The sequence below is a fragment of the Onychostoma macrolepis genome, chromosome 02 (assembly GCF_012432095.1).
Source record: "Onychostoma macrolepis isolate SWU-2019 chromosome 02, ASM1243209v1, whole genome shotgun sequence".
Lineage (NCBI taxonomy): Eukaryota > Metazoa > Chordata > Actinopteri > Cypriniformes > Cyprinidae > Onychostoma > Onychostoma macrolepis.
In genome coordinates this window covers 22,183,622-22,202,729 of record NC_081156.1, presented here as the reverse complement: position 1 = coordinate 22,202,729, position 19,108 = coordinate 22,183,622, and the positions used below count along the sequence as shown (strand labels likewise).

At 34.3% G+C, this 19,108-nt stretch overlaps 1 protein-coding gene and 1 long non-coding RNA gene across 9 annotated transcripts in view; both read right to left on the bottom strand.

Annotated features, from left to right (window-relative positions):
- Nucleotides 1-576: 576 nt before the first annotated feature.
- astn1 (astrotactin 1) overlaps nt 577-19,108 on the bottom strand; it is a 377,633-nt gene continuing 359,101 nt past the window's right edge. For all 8 annotated transcript variants that reach the window (XM_058749876.1, XM_058749884.1, XM_058749890.1 and 5 more), the window contains 4 exons: nt 14,421-14,553; nt 9,758-9,858; nt 9,478-9,661; nt 577-1,424 (listed from right to left, as the gene is read on the bottom strand). In XM_058749876.1, coding sequence (XP_058605859.1) covers nt 1,187-1,424; nt 9,478-9,661; nt 9,758-9,858; nt 14,421-14,553 — 656 coding nt within the window. In that variant the 3' untranslated portion in view covers nt 577-1,186. The remainder of the gene's footprint in view (nt 1,425-9,477; nt 9,662-9,757; nt 9,859-14,420; nt 14,554-19,108) is intronic.
- On the bottom strand, nt 15,201-16,638 carry LOC131523482 (uncharacterized). The gene is made up of 3 exons (XR_009266781.1): nt 16,570-16,638; nt 16,348-16,399; nt 15,201-15,473 (listed from the first exon to the last, which is right to left on the bottom strand). It is a non-coding gene; the product is annotated as an uncharacterized LOC131523482 (long non-coding RNA).

The following is a 19,108-nucleotide window of genomic DNA, read 5'->3' as shown; positions in this document are numbered from 1 at the left end:
ATCTGTGCGTACGCACGCTTTATAAATGAGGCTCCTGATGTCTATAATTGTGCTCAGTATAATAAAAAAATAAAATAAAAAAAAATCAAGATTTAAATGTCAATGTCAAGATTTGATATCTTTTAATATAATTTTTTTGGACATCAAATGGTGCCAGATGCAGAGTCAAATTACAATATGGAATCGCACGAATAAGGCAAATATTAATTGTTAATTAATTGTTAAATTATTGTAAATGTTTAAAAAAACATTGCTGAAGCAATAGAATCATATTATAAAGATAAAAATAAGGAAAATCTATTTTCTAAATGCATGTTAAGGATCTTATTTTGAACGATTTCTTCCATAATTTCTGAATGTTTAATTTTTTGCAACCTCAAAATTCATAATCAAAATGTCAAAATCTTCCAGTGAAATCATACACTTCATTCTGTTGATTTATGCTGGCCATTCATTTAGTGTGTTTAGGTCCCACCCCTTTTTACAATCAACTCTACAATCTGCTTCCAACCAATTAACAACTGGTGGACAGAAACATTGTCTCGCCTTGCATCCCCCAATTAAATAATCATTGAATTAATTTGGGCAATTTTATTTGGAATAGGAAATAAAACATAAACAATACATGTTATTGTACACAACTTTAAAATGGTTATTTTCATAATACTGCTTATACTTTAAAAAAACTCCTGTACAGTTTCTTGACCTCTCATACCTTAGTTTTAATACTACATTCAGAACATTAGTAATGCGTTTAATAGTTAATTAACATTTACATTTGTTATAGCTCTTTCCATATCTATATGCACTACAGAGACAGACATTTTCAGCACATTAAGAAGATACAGTTTTAGTTCTTGTGAAAAAAGTCCTACCTATACAAGCTGGTGTATGTACTATTTGACAAAATACACCACTAGGTCTAAATGACACTTTAATGCAACTTTTCTTTTGACTGTACACTGTACATTTTTTTTTTTATGAGCAAGCCCAGAGACACACCACTTGAATGCTTCTTGAAAAATCAGGATGGGCTGCTCATGTTCTCACAAAATATTTTCCTCTTCATCATTAAATGACCAATTAATGTTAAAACTGATGGAGCAGATTCTCTAGAGAGAAGCCCTAAAGGGGAGGCCGCGCTGAGGTACGGCCCCTGACTGGTCCTCTTGTTGTCCAAGTGGGTTTAAAGTTCCTTGGGTTCTCCATAATCATTGTACATAACGGAGAGCATCTGATCTTCACAGGCCTTACGTAAGTCTTGGCCGAGATTCACCCAGCTGAGCCCGAATGCTTTGGTATCTGTATAACGACAAGACAGATACTTGAGGGATGCTCTGCGCAAGCCAATTTTTGGTTCCTGGAGGAGACCCCGGCACCAACCGCTGAGTTCATCCAGCTGAGACAGGATCAATCCTGCTTTCCTGCAGTAGCAAACACAAAGATGATACTTGGTTAGTAATGTGTGTTAATGTTTATATATTACAGATTGTCTGGGTTAAATGCATATATTTTAAGCAACTATGCAAAATTCAAAAATCAAAAATGACTATTATTATTATGATAATTATTATTATTAATAAATATAAATTAATTATTATTATTATTATTATCATCATCATCATCTTTAGGGCCATTAGTCAATAAATCCTTAGTAAATTAAACTAGGGCTGAAATGATTCCTCGAGTAACTCGAATACAAAAAAAATAAATAAAAAAAATCATCGAGGTAAATTATGTGCTTCGAAGAATCATTTAGTCCATTTACTAGGGATGCACTGAATTTTAGTCCGCGCCGCGCCGTTCAGCAGTGTTCAGGTTTCCCTCTCATCACTGCGCCGCGTGACGCTCCGTTCAATATTCGGCTCTATCAATGTGCATTCTGCCGGAAATGCTAAGTGCGCTCAAATAACGCACTGAAATTTCTACTTGTTCCTGTTTGCAGTAGCATTACTGTGCTGTGACATGCTGGGCGGACTTAACCAATAAGCGAGGTAAGCGGCCGCTTAGGGCCCCGGGGAATCAGGGGGCCCCATCCGATATTGGCGAAACATATTTGCAGCGTTGAGCACTGTAGCCGTTCACAGACATGTGCGCTGATTTCTTGAACGCAGTGACCAGAAGTGTTTAAATCAGAATCCACTTACCGATCAAAATGCCGAGTTTTTGTCAAGTGCTTAGTTCTGCAAGGTCGGGGATCATCTCATTACAACAAAGTGTAGATACGATGTAAATAAGAGATTCATTGTGCAGTGTAGAGCTTATTAACGGAACGTCGTGAGATCGCAATGAATTGAAGTGAGAGACGACTATAGTGATTATCAGGGAGCGCTCTTTGCGCGCATGCTAGGCTGTCCGACTGTCTCAGAACAGAGATATTCACCTCAGTAAAGAAAGTATTGTGTTTCAAGTCACAATTTTACTTATCTTGATGTTTCAAAATGACTCTCTTGTGTGCTTCTCCTAGGCGCACCGGCGCGAAGTGCCGCGTACTCGTATAAATGCACGAATGCAATGACTGGAGATTTTCCCTTAATAATAGGTTTCATTTTCCATTTGTTTCAAGGCAAAGCCTACAGTATGCCTTCAGAACACCTGGAATATATAATGAATTGCCTGGGATAATTGTATGTTTGTAAAAAGACTGGAAAGGTTTACAATGTATTAAATGGACAAGTGCAAGATTTTTTTTTTTTTTGGATAATGTCTTCATTTGCAATCTCAAAAAATAAGGTAGCCAAATTTGGCTTTAGAACAGCATCAGGTTGACAAATTACTGGTTGTGACGGTACAAATAAACTATAAATTAGACAGAGCAGGCAAAATAAGGGTTATAAACACTTGGGATATGGAACGAGTTGCATGGGATAGTTTTATGTTTGTCAAAAGATTGAACATTTTTTCAATTTATTAAATGAACAAGTGCACGCATTTTTCTTTTCTTTCTTTATTTCTTTCTTTATTTTTTGATGTCTTCCTTTTGTGATCCGAAAAAAAAAAGATAACCTAATTTGGCTTTAGAACAGCAGCAAGTTGACTAATTACTGGTTGTGAAGGGATAAATAAACTAAAAACTGGAGCGAGTGAGCAAAATATGGGTTAAGCATAAAAGGACACATAGTTATTGTATAGGGGGCCCATACCTGGAATTTGCTTATGACCCCCAAATCGCTAAGTCCGCCCCTGAGTACAGCTGTACTGGGCAACGCTGGTAAAATCTCCTTCACTGATCTACTCCCCGCTCTGCTCACATGCGCTGATAATAATAGCTTTGCCAGGGTTTTTATATTTTTACACGTTTACTTGATATTTCTTTACACAGAATCATCATTTCTATTAATTTCCCGATTTACGCATTCTGATGAGCATTAACTCATATTACTCTGTATGAATGAATGGCAGAGACCATCCTTTACCACACACGTGTGACTCTGGCGGTGATTTCAGCGTCTGCCTTCTCAATCAGGACATAAACACACGAACAACATCTCCAGAACTGCTCTGAGAGTCACTTCATGAGCGTTTCATTTGAGTAAAACTAGCTTCATATCATATACACACAGAAATTTAAAGGTATTCACGGCAATCCATCAAAATAAAAGTCCGGTTTAATTTGAAGACATTGCAGCAGAAATATATTTGTTCAGCAGAATGTACATACTACTACTACTACTTCTACTAAAATTATGAAAACTTTATTTTTTATAAATAAAAATGATCACACATTTCTTCCATGTTTTAATTTTGATAGTAAATCCCCTTTGTTTGCCAAAAAGTTTAATTTTTAATAATTTAAAGTTAAATTACATTAATGTTTTATGCCTTCGTTTGATAACCAGACACACAACACAGAATTTCTGAAGAAAAAGAAAACATTTTATAAGGCTATTTTAAGAATAAATAACAATAAAACGTTAGGTGAGAGAAAATAAAACATAACTTTATTATTGTAATTTTCTTTAATCATAGCTATAATTATTATAACACCTAAAACATGTTGCGTGTAAAAGTGTTTGTTTCAGCCACTTGAAGGGTGGGTACATTGTATGCACACAATCAGGATGGTACCACCTCCGCCATATTTTGAGAAAGGAAAAACCCTGTTTGCAAAAACTATACATTATTTGGATAATTAGTCAAAAACAACAACAGTTATGTCTGATTCTGTTGCATAGAACTGAATAAAAATACATTGATATTTAATATTAATATATTTTCTGTCCAATTTTCTTTCAGTAAAAGTGTGGTTATTTTATTGGCTTCTGTTTTTCAAATTCTGTGTTATTAAAATTGAGTTAAATCAAAAAGTCTTACAAAATTACATTATACTATTTAATAAAATAATATTAAAAATAATATTTTCGACCAAGCACATCCAGAATTCTCAGTTTCGGCCCAGAATTTTCATTTCAGTGCATCCCTACCATTTACTGTAACTACATACAGAGCACTGTTTGCAACCACATGCTCCTTTAAGGGATTACACACACACACACACACCAGAACGCAGAGAGACATTTAAGGGGGTTTATTCTCCAAATAACTTTAAATTAATGTTGCTGAAAAATGTGTTAATAAATGTGTATGAACTCTTGTTTTTGTTCCACGTTAGCTTCCTGGCCACTAATTTTTGCCTCTTACAAAAGCCACGAAGCCTTCTAAGAAGACAGTAAAGGCTTATGTCATGCCTGAGCTGTATTTAGGCTGAAACTTGAAAGTTAAGTTGCGCACTGTTTAGGTTTTATTATTTTTTGTATTACTATTATTTTGATTTATGTCTTAGTTTTAGGTTGTACTATGTTTACCTTTTTTAAAGTAATTTGAAATTGATTTTTATATTTTTATATATTTGCATTTTAAATGTAATATGGCAATTAAATGCACTAATATATGCAATAATATACGCAATTTCAGCAATAAAAATGTTAATTTTTCTAAAAAGGAAACAAATTACTTGTTCATTTTAAGAGACTTGTCTTATTTTCTCTTATTTTCTTATTTCTTATTTAGTATCGCTCTTTAATAAAGAAAAAGTACTTCTTATCCGATTACTCGAATAATCGATGGAATTTTCGGTAGAATACTCGATTACTAAAATATTCGATAGCTACAGTCCTAAATTAAACTCACATACAGTACTTTTGTATTGATTGTGATCTTTTATATTTTTGTAATTTTGTTTTATTTATGTACTATCAAATTACTTTATTCAACAACAACAGCTTTTATCTTGCTGCGTAAGTGACTCATTAGTATTTTCTGCCAACATCCATTGTGATATTACTACTGCATAGTTTTTATAATATTGCGCTGCTAATTTTTTATTACGCAATGCTCTTGACACTGGTTTGAAAATTTTCTTCCTCCGGTGGTTTAAACATTGAGCATTCCATTTCGTTTATCCATTCTGAGAATGCCCACCTCACAAGCTGCTCCGGAGCATGAGACTGAAAGATTAATGGGAGACTCCAATATAACAAATATAAACTGCAGGCGATGGCCATATTCAGCTGAAACACAGGTCTTCTGTCTGCACCCCTTAAACGACGCTCTTCAAAATCTGGACCAAAGAGTTTAACCATAAATCAAGCCTGTGGTGTTTTTATATCAAACTGTAATGGCAAATCCTTGAAAAAGAAATTTTCCCGTCAAGAAGCTTCTGAGGTAACACAGGACCGATTAGGTGAACGGCAGCTAAGGTTAAGTACCTGTGAATTCTATCAGCGACGGTGACTTGAGAGGGGTGTTTATTGAGTATGTTCGAATGCGATGAAGTGCCAATATGCTTCGCAAAAGACAAGAAGCTGAAATGCGATACCAAGAGTACGGAAAGAGCGCCTCATTCCTAAGTCATAGCTTCACTTCAAACCCCTGCCAAACCAGAAGCTCAACACTCTACCACATAAATACCAAAAACCAAATCTGTGTGGACCAAGCAGGCTTTGGGGGTAGCTAAGTGCATTTTTAAGTGTGTTTACGATTAAAATGTGGCTTAAACCAATTCAACTGAACGCAGAATATCTTGTTTGATTGCCTTTGCTATTTATTGAGGTTTCACGCGACAAAGTATAAATTCATTATTTACTTTGGCCTCCAATTATTTCACAAGGTATATTGATGGAATTTTAACGATGTCAGAAATCACTGCATATTAAATGAAAAAAATATTCCTGTCTGCATTTATATCATTCTTTTGAGTGTATTTATGTTTTTAATATCTTGCCACATTTCAGTGGTTGTAGGAATTTGGATGTTTATTTGCTTAAAACAAAACCCTGTGGTTTGTTATCCTTTAATTTTTCAAAAAAAGTCCGTTTTGGTCTCCAAATAGCAACGGTTGTCACCATAAATCCCAGCATGTATGGAAGTGGAAAATGGCCTCTTATTTCCAAGGTACATTTTCAACCTCTTGGGCTCTGCCAGTGCCTCTCTCTCACTCTTGCTTTCCGAAATCTCTTGCACTAGTCTGGGAGGAAACAATCAGCTGCATTCCACCGACATCCAGAGTAACTCACCTACCCACTTCCATAACATCCATTTGAAATGGCCTTATGACTCAATGACTTCTATAGTAACTGTATAGCATTAATGTCCAACGAAAACAGCGAAAGAACTTTGAGCGAACAGACCGAATTCCACCAATTAAAGCGTGCGTCAGACCAACCAATAGGCCCACCAATTAAGAATGAGTCAGAAGAAATTCTGTCTTGATATCTCAAAAAGAAAGAAAACACAGGGAATAATCTTTTTTTTGTTGTTTTTTTAAATTTTTTTAAATCTATTTTGTTCCAAGTCTGAACCGGTTTATATACTGAGGGGGGCCAGTTTAATTACAATTATCTTGTATTATGACTAGTTCATGGAAATTGCATTTAAATACTGCAGATCAGGAAACCCCAGTGAACTTTTGTATTAGACAGAAACAAATTCTCTTTGTTTATATTTCCATCATATCCTATGCTGAAAAAATGCTGTATGGACGCAATGAGATTGGAAATGACGCATACGAGTTGTTTGGAAGACAGATGCTGGGGAGATAATGGCCCATCTCCCCAGACCTCCACTAGAACAGCTTATCTGAAGTCTAAAAACTTGCGCAATATTTCATGGAACTGGGTCGATCATAGGGGCATGATCACACGCACCCTTCATTGTGCAAATATCTGGATGAATTAATTATGAATGGATGTTGTTTTGGAGTTATTTCAATGCATTTGTCATAAAAGACAGCTTTAGGGGGTACTAATTAACCTATCATCACTTCAACTCGGTTCTTAAATCTCACTGATGGACAATGACAGTATTAATGACATCACTTGATCAACAAACCTCTTACCCTTTAGCACTCATAAGGTCCTCCTTAAGGAAAGGTTCATAATAAATATTTACTACATATATATTCATAAAGTGCAATATATATATATATATATATATATATATATATTTAAAATGTATACAAAAACTAAGCTAAATAACTTTAAAGGTATGGAGAGATTTGACAGAATAAAAAAAAAAAAGATTTTGAAATGAATTTATTACATACATTATCTTGCAAAAAAAATTAATAAAAGGATTAAACGCAAGCAAGTAAGCATAAATAAATAAATAAAAAATTCAGTGAAATGCACACCTGGAAAAAATTGTAGCAGATAACATAAACATCAATATATAATGAATCTGAATATATCATGAAATGTTGCAATCAATAAATATAAGCATAATTAAAAAGTGAATAGAAATAAATACTGAGTGAAATGTATTAATGTAAAATGAAAAGTGACCTGAAATATGACATCATATACATATACATTTCATTGCACTTATTTATTTATTTATTCTATCAATCTTTTATTGACTGAGTGATTAAAATATTTGCAATAAATATTGCTTAATAATATTAATAATAATTTCTTCAGGATATAAAGCATAAAGGATAAATATACTTTTTACTCCCATAATGGTACAGTTAAGGCACACTCAGATAGATAGATAGATAGTTAGATAGATAGATAGATAGATAGATAGATAGATAGATAGATAGATAGATAGATAGATAGATAGATAGATAGATAGATAGATATATAGATAGATAGATGATAGAAAATAAATAAATAAATATATGTATATGAACAATATGTATATGTATATGTGTTTGTGTGTGTGTGTGTGTGTACACACACCACCCAAGTGACACCTTTTGTACTGTTTTATTTATTAATATATATATATATATATATATATATATATATATATATATATATATATATATATATATATATATATATATGTGTGTGTGTTTTGTTTTGTTTTTGAGTGCAGGAGCTAACTAAAACATGCTAACTAGCCAAACCCTGACTCCTCAGGTATGACTGAGAAAATATCTCAGAAAACATAGGCCCGAATCTGATTAAACTACCATGCATCCACGATCTTGGTTTGAAAGCACCTACTGTTAAAGTCCTCACAGCAGTTCCCTCTCATCAGTCATACTGGGTGGGATAGTGTTTGATACAAGTGTGTTTTAATGCAGCAACTCAGGAGCAAGAAAGAAAAACCTTGCAACATGGAGACAATTAAATACAACCTTTCAATTTGAACCGAGGCCTCAGGTACGGTTGTCCAAATGGCCATAATTAAATTCACCTGTCTCTACTGTGCATCAGCGAGGAAGCGTTCAAGTTTTATATCCAACACATGGCTGTGTTTAGAAAGCGTTTCAGTGCAATTCGAAAATCCAGACCTTATTTGTCTTTGGTTTGTTTTGGAGGGTGTATAAAGATTACCACCCTGTTTTGTGGTCAGCGTGATGCTTTAGTGATCCCTTTAAATGTACTGTAATCAGTTTGATTGCATTCAATTTAAACCTAATTAGCACAAATACCCTAATCACATGTCTGACGTTAAGATCCGTAATAGAATAATCTGTGTTTACTATGTAATTTAGGGAGCAATGAAAAACATAAAAAAGCATACAAAAGCTTGTAAAACAAGATATCGGGTTTAATTGCAATCAATAAAAATTTATGTGTCCCCCTAACATTCCCACATGCATTCCACGGCAGCATCCCATAATGTATTCTGCCAAACTCAATGAAAAAATAAATCCAAGATTGTATGTCCAAAATGGGTGAATTGTTCTTAATTTACTTAATTCTAAACTATGTTGTTTATTTAAATTTATTTAAATAAATTAAAAAATAATAATTAAATAAACACTGTACATCACATCTTGATCATTATACTTAATATACATATATATGTTTTTAAGTTTTGCAGAATATTGCGCTGTTAGCATAACAGCATGACAACGTCAAACTCTACTAAACTCTACTGAAAATTTGGAACTAATTTGGGACACTCTACAGAATTTCTGCGTATATAGAACGTTCCAGTCTGGTCACTTATGAAGTTCCATTATAGTCTTAAAAGGCAGCTAGGTTTTGTAACAAAGCTTCATCAGAGAATCATCTTACAAACCTGGGCCCCAGTTCATCTTCACAGCGCCAAGTAAACTCTCCAAAGCTCTCGTAGCGCTGGTTGTAGTGATAAAGAACTCGGTGGAGGGTCGGTGAGCCGAGGTCCATGAGCGTGTTGTAGGCCGTCTGCTGTTCCTTCCCGCTGGTGTAGCCGTTGAACAGATTATAAATCTTGTCTGCTATTTCTGAGGGAACATTCAACCGAATCGGATGACTTATAATCCTATGCATACTTTCCAAACCTAAGACGTTCATTTTACAATATGCAAGCAATTCTCTACCTTGAGCCTTGACATCATCCACGGCGGGACAGGGAGTTTTGATCGTCACCTCACTTGGACTGGAACGCCGACCTGTGTTGTCCACCGCCCACAGCCGAAACCTGCCATTACACATTTAGATATTCGTCGATTCTCAAGTACGAAATACAGTATTTTTTTTTTTTTTACAGTAATATGATTGGGATATGTTGCAAGTCAAATTTGAACCTTATCTCCAACATATTAGCTCAACATATTTAGAGGCTATTTTTTTTTTTTTTTCACCAAAAATACTACTACTACTACTACTAATTATTATTATTAATATTTTAAGATGCATTTGAATGAATAAATGTGTGTATTTGGGTTTATTCTTATTTATTTATTTATTTAGTGGTGGTGGTGGTAGTATTTAATAAATAACAACAACAACAATAATAATTTCTTATTTTTATTATTATTTCATTAATTATATATTTTGTAATAATTTAAGATGCATGTCTCAAACAATAACATTTATCAAAACAAAGGTCAGGGTTAAGGTTAAATGAATAAAGAAGTGTATTTGGATTTATTCCTAGATTCAGTTGGAAATAACACTTCCAAATAGATCTCGGAAATTATGAACCATTACCTTTTTAGGAGCCCTTTGAAGTTCAGAGTGAACAAATTGTTTCAGTGTGCAAATTATGTAATCATATAACAGCATATACCTCCATTAAAATCAAAATGCATGACTGCACCACTCCCATTACATAAGCATGAGTTTACCTTCGGCTCATGGCTTTGATTTGAGGATCCCTTAAGTGCAGACAACTGAACTGAACAATAGCAAGCAGCTGTGGCGGTGTACCCACTCACTCCCAAAACATTGCTACAATTACTCTATCACTGATGATATATGCTGCGGGCTATGAGGCACAGGTTGTACAGATTAAGTTGAGTGATATCTCCATCTAGTGGAAGATATTATAAACAGCTACCACCTGCAGTATTGCAGCAGTGAGATCCTTCAAAGTGCCAAGCGGAGAGTGCATGTGAGGTGGGGAAACATGAGCCGCTCTTATATGGGGGTTTTATGGATGAAGAGGGATTCATGCAGTCTAAACTGATCTTTAAGGGTTGTTTATAGTCTTTTCTCTTAAAATAATAATAATAATAATAATCTTAATTAGTAATATTAACTATGTTTTGATTCCATGCACCTGTTTGGTGATAGGTGTGAGAATAAAGTATAATATCACAATATCATAAATAAACAAACAAACAAATAAATAAGAAATTCAATTGTCATTTTACATAAAAAAAAAAAAAAATTAAAATACAAAAACAAAAATGATGCTAAACGGAAGAATTTTCACTAGCGGTCTCAGACTTTTGGACCCCACTGTATTTTTCTTGAAACTTAAAACTCTGAAATGAAGCTGACAATACCACTGAACAGGTCCATAAATAATATAAAGGCAATCTGTGCTTCTTTGAACAACGGTCAAATATCAAAAACATTTGGAAAGAGGTACAGTAAAGTGGACTCAATCCTCCCTGTGAGCTGGTGTAATGTATTCAGTGTGCCCTGCGTATTCACAATGCATGTGTGTGCTAACTGCCTGCATATGTGCAGGACATGTAGCACAGGAAATCAGGAGGAAAGGTAGCCGGGCGTTTAAATTCAAGCACCTACATGATCGAATACCCACGTGAAAGCTGCACGAACACAGACCAATGCAAGAAATGCTGCAATGCATTTAACAGAGACAACAGAGCCAAAGACAGATGTTTGCAGACTTCAGGGATTAGAGTAAGAATAAAAATGTAAAGCTTTTTATATATGCAATAACAAATGTTTTTATGGTGTATTTAAATATTATTAATATATGTATTTATGATTATCATTATTAGTAGGGTAACACTTTACAATAAGGTGTCATTTATTAACATTAGTTAATGTATTAACTAATATGAACAAACAATGAACAATGCATTTATTACACTATTTATTAATCTTTGTTAATGTTAGTTAATGAAAATACAGTTGTTCATTGTTTATTCGTGTTAGTTCACAGTGCATTAACTAATGTTAACAAACACAACTTGTGATTTTAATAATGCATTAGTAAATGCTGAAATTAACATTAACTAAGATTAATAAATGCTGTAGAAGTATTGTTCATTCTTAGTTCATGTTTACTAATGTTGTTAACTAATGAACATTATTGTAAAGTGTTACCATTAGTAGTAGTAGTAGTAATAATAGTATTTGTAATAGTAGTAGAATTATTTTTATGTTTATATAATATAATATAATTAATAGAATTTAATATTAATTTACTATAAATATATATATTATTTTTCTTACCATTAAACAAATTACCCATTTTAGAGTCACAATCCTCCAGTGAGAACCACTGATTTATTTATGATGGTGGTGATTATTATTATTATTAGTAGTAGTAGTAGTAGTAGTAGTAGCATTAGTAGAAGTATTGTCCATTTTTGCGTGTTTATATAATATAATATGATAATTTGCTATTGTATACTATTATTTTATTACTATTAACAATATTAGACATTTTTGGGGCCACAACCCTACAGAGAGAACCACTAATTTATATCATAATTTAAATTTTTATAAAGTTTCCTTTGAGCATCGTTATTCATCATATATTGTGGTTCCTGTTTTTCATCTACTCTCATAATATAATACTAATGTCAAATGTTTACTTGAACCTTTTCTAGTTGTATGCAACTCCGTTTAACACATCAGTCTTTCTATTGCTGGTTCTGCAATTACCACGAAGTGCACCCTTTGACGCACTTTCAAACCATTCCAGAGTATGAAATGTTTCCCCAGCTGTATCTCAAGTATGTAAAACTAGCCCAATTTGAATCGGTCTTACTGGGCGCGCAGACCATGTTCTTCCCTGTGGCATAAAAATGAACGTTCCTGAAAAAAGGATGTAGTACGTCACGAAACAACTATCCAAGAGAGTCGAAACAGACAGGGGCCCCCAACGCAATTACCACATCCAATAGAAGATGTTGGGCTGATGTCACCAGCTTTTATACAAAAGTGATGATTGGACCAATTATAATTTCCAAGAAGGTTCCTTACCAGCTACAGACCCTGCCAAGCCATTTAGTGAAAAGCACATTCTAAATCAACTACTGATATTGGAAAATTGACATAGGTAGGAAGTGCTCCAGACATATTTTACACGAATTGTTATCAGATTTTCACAGCCTAAGTTGGATGTAATTGCTTAGACTCACGCAGATATTAAAATCCCTCATCTGACTGAAGACATGCAACTCAACGTCAGTTCAAAGTCCAAGTGAATCATCCAGCCAAAAGTGGGGCCTTTATGTTTTGTTTCTTACTGAACTCCCAGTGAATGTTTCTCTGCCATGTTAAGGAAAAGTCAAAGGAAACAGGTGTTCCATGCTGAAAAAACCTGGCATAATATTTACAATAAGAAATGCTGTGAACATGAGGCCTGAGTGACCAACTATATTACAAAAATTCATACTACTGCTACTACTAACAGTGCTGTCGATCAATCAATCAATTAAACAGATTAATTGCGATTAATCACATCCAAAATAAATGTTTGTTTACATAATATATATGTGTGTACTGTGTATATTTCCATGTATATATATAAATATACACACATGTATATATTTAAGCAATATATGTAATATATATGCATATATAAATATAGATCCATACACACATACTGTATGTGGATATTTATATATGATTTATATACATATATTATGTAAACAAACTTTTATTTTGGATGAGATTAATCACAATTAATCGATTTGACAGTACTAATATCTAATAACAGTAATAATATGAATAATAATATGAATAATTATTATTATTACTATTATTATAATCATACAATATTCTGATATGCATGTTGGAAATAGAATAATACAATGATAAAATAATAATAATAATTATAATTTATAATTGTATTATTATTATTACAACATAGATAACAAACTGAATTTATATCAATATAACGTTATGATAGGACAGGTGGTTTTAAGGGTAGTGGGTGCCAATGTAATATGTGACCCTGGATCACAAAACCAGTCTTAAGTCGCTGGGGTATATTTTGTAGCAATAGCCAAAAATACATTGTATGGGTCAAAATTATCGATTTTTTTTTTTATGCCAAAAATCATTAGGATATTAAGTAAAGATCATGTTCCATGAAGATATTTTGTACATTTTTTACCATAAATATATCAAAATATGCATTGCTAAGAACTTAATTTGGACAACTTTAAAGGCGATTTTCTCGATATTTTGATTTTCTTGCACCCTCAGATTCCAGATTTTCAAATAGTTGTATCTAAGCCAAATATTGTCCGATCCTAACAAACCATACATCAATGGAAAGTTTATCTATTCAGCTTTCAGATGTATGAATCTCAATTTTGAAAAATTGACACTTAAGACTGGTTTTGTGGTCCAGGGTCACATATAATTTTGATAAAATCTAGAAAATCAAATGAAATGACATATTTTTGTTAAAAACATTCTCATGATTAATTCTCTGATTAATTTCAAAGTTCAAATGCTGCCATTAAAAAAAAAAAAAAAAAAAAAAAATTGGGGCAAATAAAGTCATTAGTTTTTTAGTGCCATTATATAGCAGCAGGAACTCACATATATGTAGTGTCTGGCTCCAGACAGCGTATGATCAAGGAGATAGAGGAGAGGGGATCAGGGATGTCCCCGAGCATCACACATGGAGATTTGGCCCCTGACATGATGTCATCCACGAAACTCAACATGGTCTCTGTGAAAAGGAGAAGACTTTGTTTAGTTTCAATAATGAAATGCCTTTAACTGAAAATTGAGTGTTTAATCTTGTACATTACTGACACTCTATTCTCCAGTTTGATACTGTTAAGTGCTTTGACACAATCTGTATTGTTAAAAGCACTATATAAATAAAGGTGACTTGACTTGACTAGCGCACACACACGCACACACACACACACACACACACGCACACACGCAAGCAAGCACATAAACACAAGTTTACAGGACCTAATAACACATTTTGATCTCCCATGTTTTTAGGCCACCAAACCATTTAAAACAAACTGTTTGTTTGTTTATTTTTAAATGTCTCTAATCAAGTATGATTAATGATATGTCATTAGGAGACAACCATGCATGTGCAGGGAAAACAAACATCAGCAAAACAGCCCCATCTTCTCAAGAAAGCCTCCGCAATGGGAACACAGGACGCTGTTTTGCATGAGGATTTCCCTCACCCTGAAAACCCCTGCCTGATTCTGACCCAGTGCTATGAAAACAAGTGTTTCCCTACTTCCCCTGGTCAGTGGAACACCTTGAACCTTCCAGAGATGGAGACCCTGTGGTTTGGACATTTTGACCGATGTCAGTGGTTTGATTTCACATGAGACGCGTGACCCAGATCGAGCTATGAGTGTCTGCCATCTAAAACCAAATAAAGAACCCATACACAAGTCACCTGTGGAGCTGATGTGCTTTGCCTTTCTTATTAAGAAGTGGACGGGAAGACTGTTTACCCAGGTGGCCTGCATGCGTCACAGGACATGAACACAGGGGCCTCGTGTGCCTTTCATAGCAAAGAGAAACCTCCCGTCTGTGGATGGGGAACCTTTTAAAAGTGGTGGTCACCCTGCTTGTCTTCCTGGAGGCCTCCTCGTCAAAAATACCAGGCTTCTGAGAACACGATGCCAGGATAAACGCAGAGGGGATAAGAGTGTGTGTGATTATGTGCTTGCTGTCACCAGTAAGTATTTACAGTGCTTGTGGAATAGAGAGTCGAGGAACACATTTGCTGACGTTAATGAAAACTGACATTGTGAGGGACTGCAGCAGTTCAGGTCATATTTATCCAGTCAAAAACAGTTCCTCCGACAACAAGCTCTAACATCTCTGTTTTGTGTCGAAAAAAAGGTGAAATGTTGTAAAAAGGCAATATAACTTTGATGTGTGCAGAAAATTTCACAAGTGTGTTTTTATGAGATATAAATTGTGTACCATTTATGATGTTTTAAGATTATTTATGGGGGACTTTTTTGTGGGAATACTGAATGGGAACAGTGGAGTAGGAAGTGCTTTGGCTGCTCACTGTTTTTTTACCACGTTAAAATAATTACATTTATATGGAAGCCTGTTTCCACTGCAGTATAAAATAATTAAAAAGGTAATTGTGACTTTTTATCTCACAATTTTGAGTTTACATCTCAGATGATTCCACTTTGCTATTCGGTTTTTAGTTTCCGACATCAAATACATCATAAAAAATGTCATCGTGACTTCTCAGTTAACATCTTGCAATTCCTTACTTTGTATCTCACAATTTTATTTCTCACCAGTCTGAGTCTATTTCTCACAAACTGATTTTTTTTCTTGTGAGGAAAAAGTCTGAAATATGAGATAAAAAGTCACAATTACCTCTTTTATTGGGCTTCCAATAAATTAATTTAATTTAACTAATTTAATTAATAAATAATGTTTCTAACATAAATTATGCTTATGATCTAAAACAAATATATATTTTTTGTAAAAAAAAAGTACATCAGAGACTCACTGTGACCTTGGCAAACACTGACAAGCTCCCTGGCAAACCTGTTGGTGTAGTTCTCAGAAAACAACACAGAAGGGAGAAATTTATGACTTGAAATTTATGATTTTTCTACGGAAGATGATAAAGACGTTTTCTTTAGAAAGGAAGGTAAATCATGCAATAAAAGAATAGCATTATGGTGACCAAACTAATATTGCCAGTATAATTAAAGTTCAGTATCCTTACCTTGTTTCTTAAGCGTAACACTTTTTTTTTTTTTGGCTCATGATCATTCTCTCCATTTTAAGTGTCGTCATGCACTGGCATGGAAACTTCCAGTCCAGTTCCCTACAGCAACAGGTCTGCAGGAAAAAGGTTTCCAATAAACCGTCCACATAACTAAAGCCATCAGTATCAACTGTGTGCAGTTTCCATTAGACACTGCAACAAATGTGCTCCTTGACACTTTAACTCTCTTTGACAAATGGTGATATGAAAATAATAATAAGATAAAAAAAATAAATAAAAAAAAAGATATCCCCACCTCTTTATCAATCTAAAGCTTTGTCTGACAATGGTTACAAATACAGGTGTCTGGCAAACACAGCTGAATTTATACTCTTTCATCATGTTCCATTCTCATGCCTCAGTCTCGTTTTTTAACGGGTAAGACCTGGGTTGACATGACCACACTACGATGCCTGGCTGCCCTCTGTTAAACTTTCATGGGCTTTAACCAAAAACCATCTCTGATTCTCATTACCTTGTTAAAACATCAAGGTCCAGCCAGGTAAAAGATCCCAACCTATCCAAGAGAATTTGCAAGACATTTTGGAGGAGAAACACCCTCAATGGTGAAGAAATGATACATGCAAGTCCAAAGCAAATCAAAAACTTCTATGTGCAACATTTCATTAAAAAAGAAAACACAAACAAAAACATCTATTTGCTGAAGGGAAGAGGTCTGCCAAGTGAATTAAAACTTGAAAATGTCAGAACATGACTTTATACAGCACATTGGAAAGCACTGAAGATGACACCTGGCTTGCTCGATCTATCCTTTGGCAGAAATAAACTTTTCAAATGTATAAACAGTTTAAACATTTGAAAGCACTTTGACGTGGTCTTATACAGAGAATAATACATGTGGTAGGTGAACATTTATTTGGGAATAACCTGTCATAGAATGACCTCATTTGGGGATTGAACAACATGCCAATCAATGTCCCTCTGATTTATCCGGAATTAAAGAAAAATAAATGGCATAGTTAAATTTACAGGAAAACACTCAACTAAAGCATTTATTGTTTTAAGCAGATGTTGGTAGTGAAAGGAAAAAAAATATATATAATGCATTTTCATGTAAAAACCAGCCAACCAACGGAACGACTAAAAGATGTTGTCTTAGAGTGCATAACATTTTCAGCAGTTCAAGGCAAGATCCTTCTCTCAACATCTGAGCCAAAGATAACATTCTTCAAATGACTCCTACAGTATATTCAGCCTCAGAAACATCAATACATTGATGTAAGTATCAGATTTGTGCATTACCGAAACAAGATAAATCAACTGTCCATAAAAAGAGAACATAAACCTTGATTGAAATACACATGTGTATGGTAAACACTGAGCCATGGTGTACACAAATATTTATTTTGCCTATGAAATACAGAGGATTCCATTAAAAACATACAGAGGCAACAGCTGTGAATCGGATTCATGTGAGCTGCTAGTGTTTTGAGCCTAAAGCTTTTCCACATTGTTTGCCATATGTCTCCTCTAAACTGATTTGTTGCTACTTAGCCACATAGACATTGCTGTTTCTCCCCTGCGGTGAACCAGGAAGCTGAATGTGTATAACTTAAACCATACCGTAGCAGAGGACAGAGAGCAAGCATAAAGAGAGACAGAGACAGACAGGAGAAGAAATGAAGGAAGGAAGGAGGGAGGGAAGGAAGGAAGGAAGGAAGGAAGGAAGGAAGGAAAGCAAGTAGTTGGCACACATATAGAGCAAGAATTCTATTAGAGAATAGGATAAAAGGAAGGACAGAAGAAAGCCAAGAAGAAAAAGAAAAGGTTTATATTAGAGAACTGGGGGAGTGATAAAGGAAAGAAGGAAATTAAGTAAAAGAGAAAGAAAGAACAAGAAAAGGAGAGGAAGTAAGGAAGGAAGGAAGGAAGAAAGAAAGAAAGAACAAGAAAAGGATAGGAAGTAAGGAAGAAAGAAAGAAAGAACAAGAAAAGGAGAGGAAGTAAGGAAGAAAGAAGGGAAGGAAGGAATTTTCTGAGACCTCTGGCCACACAGAGCAAAGAAAACATTTGTCTTAGATAATTATATTAGATAAAAGGATAGAAGGAAGGATGGCAGACAAAAAGAAAAAGAAAAGGTTTATACTAGAGAATTGGGGGAGTGAAGGAAGGAAGTGAAGTAGAAAGAAAGAAAGAAAAAAAGAAAGAAAGAAAGAAAGAAAGAAAGAAAGAAAGAAAGAAAGAAAGAAAGAAAGAAAGAAAGAAAGAAAGAGCCTGCCCTTTGCCACACATACAGAGGGAACTTTATTTCTACCAACTCATATAAAAACTAAAAACTCTAAAATCAAAAAAGAATGCAAGAAAGAAAAGAAAGCTTCTATTAGACTAAGGGAACAGCCTGAGCCTGACCACACATAAAGAGGATCTTTTGTTTCTGTTGAACAGGTAAACATTTCAATTAAACAACTCCAAATCCATCACAGGAGCAACTCCGTATGCAAAGAGCTGGAAGTTTTACCAGTTCGATTAAACAGCA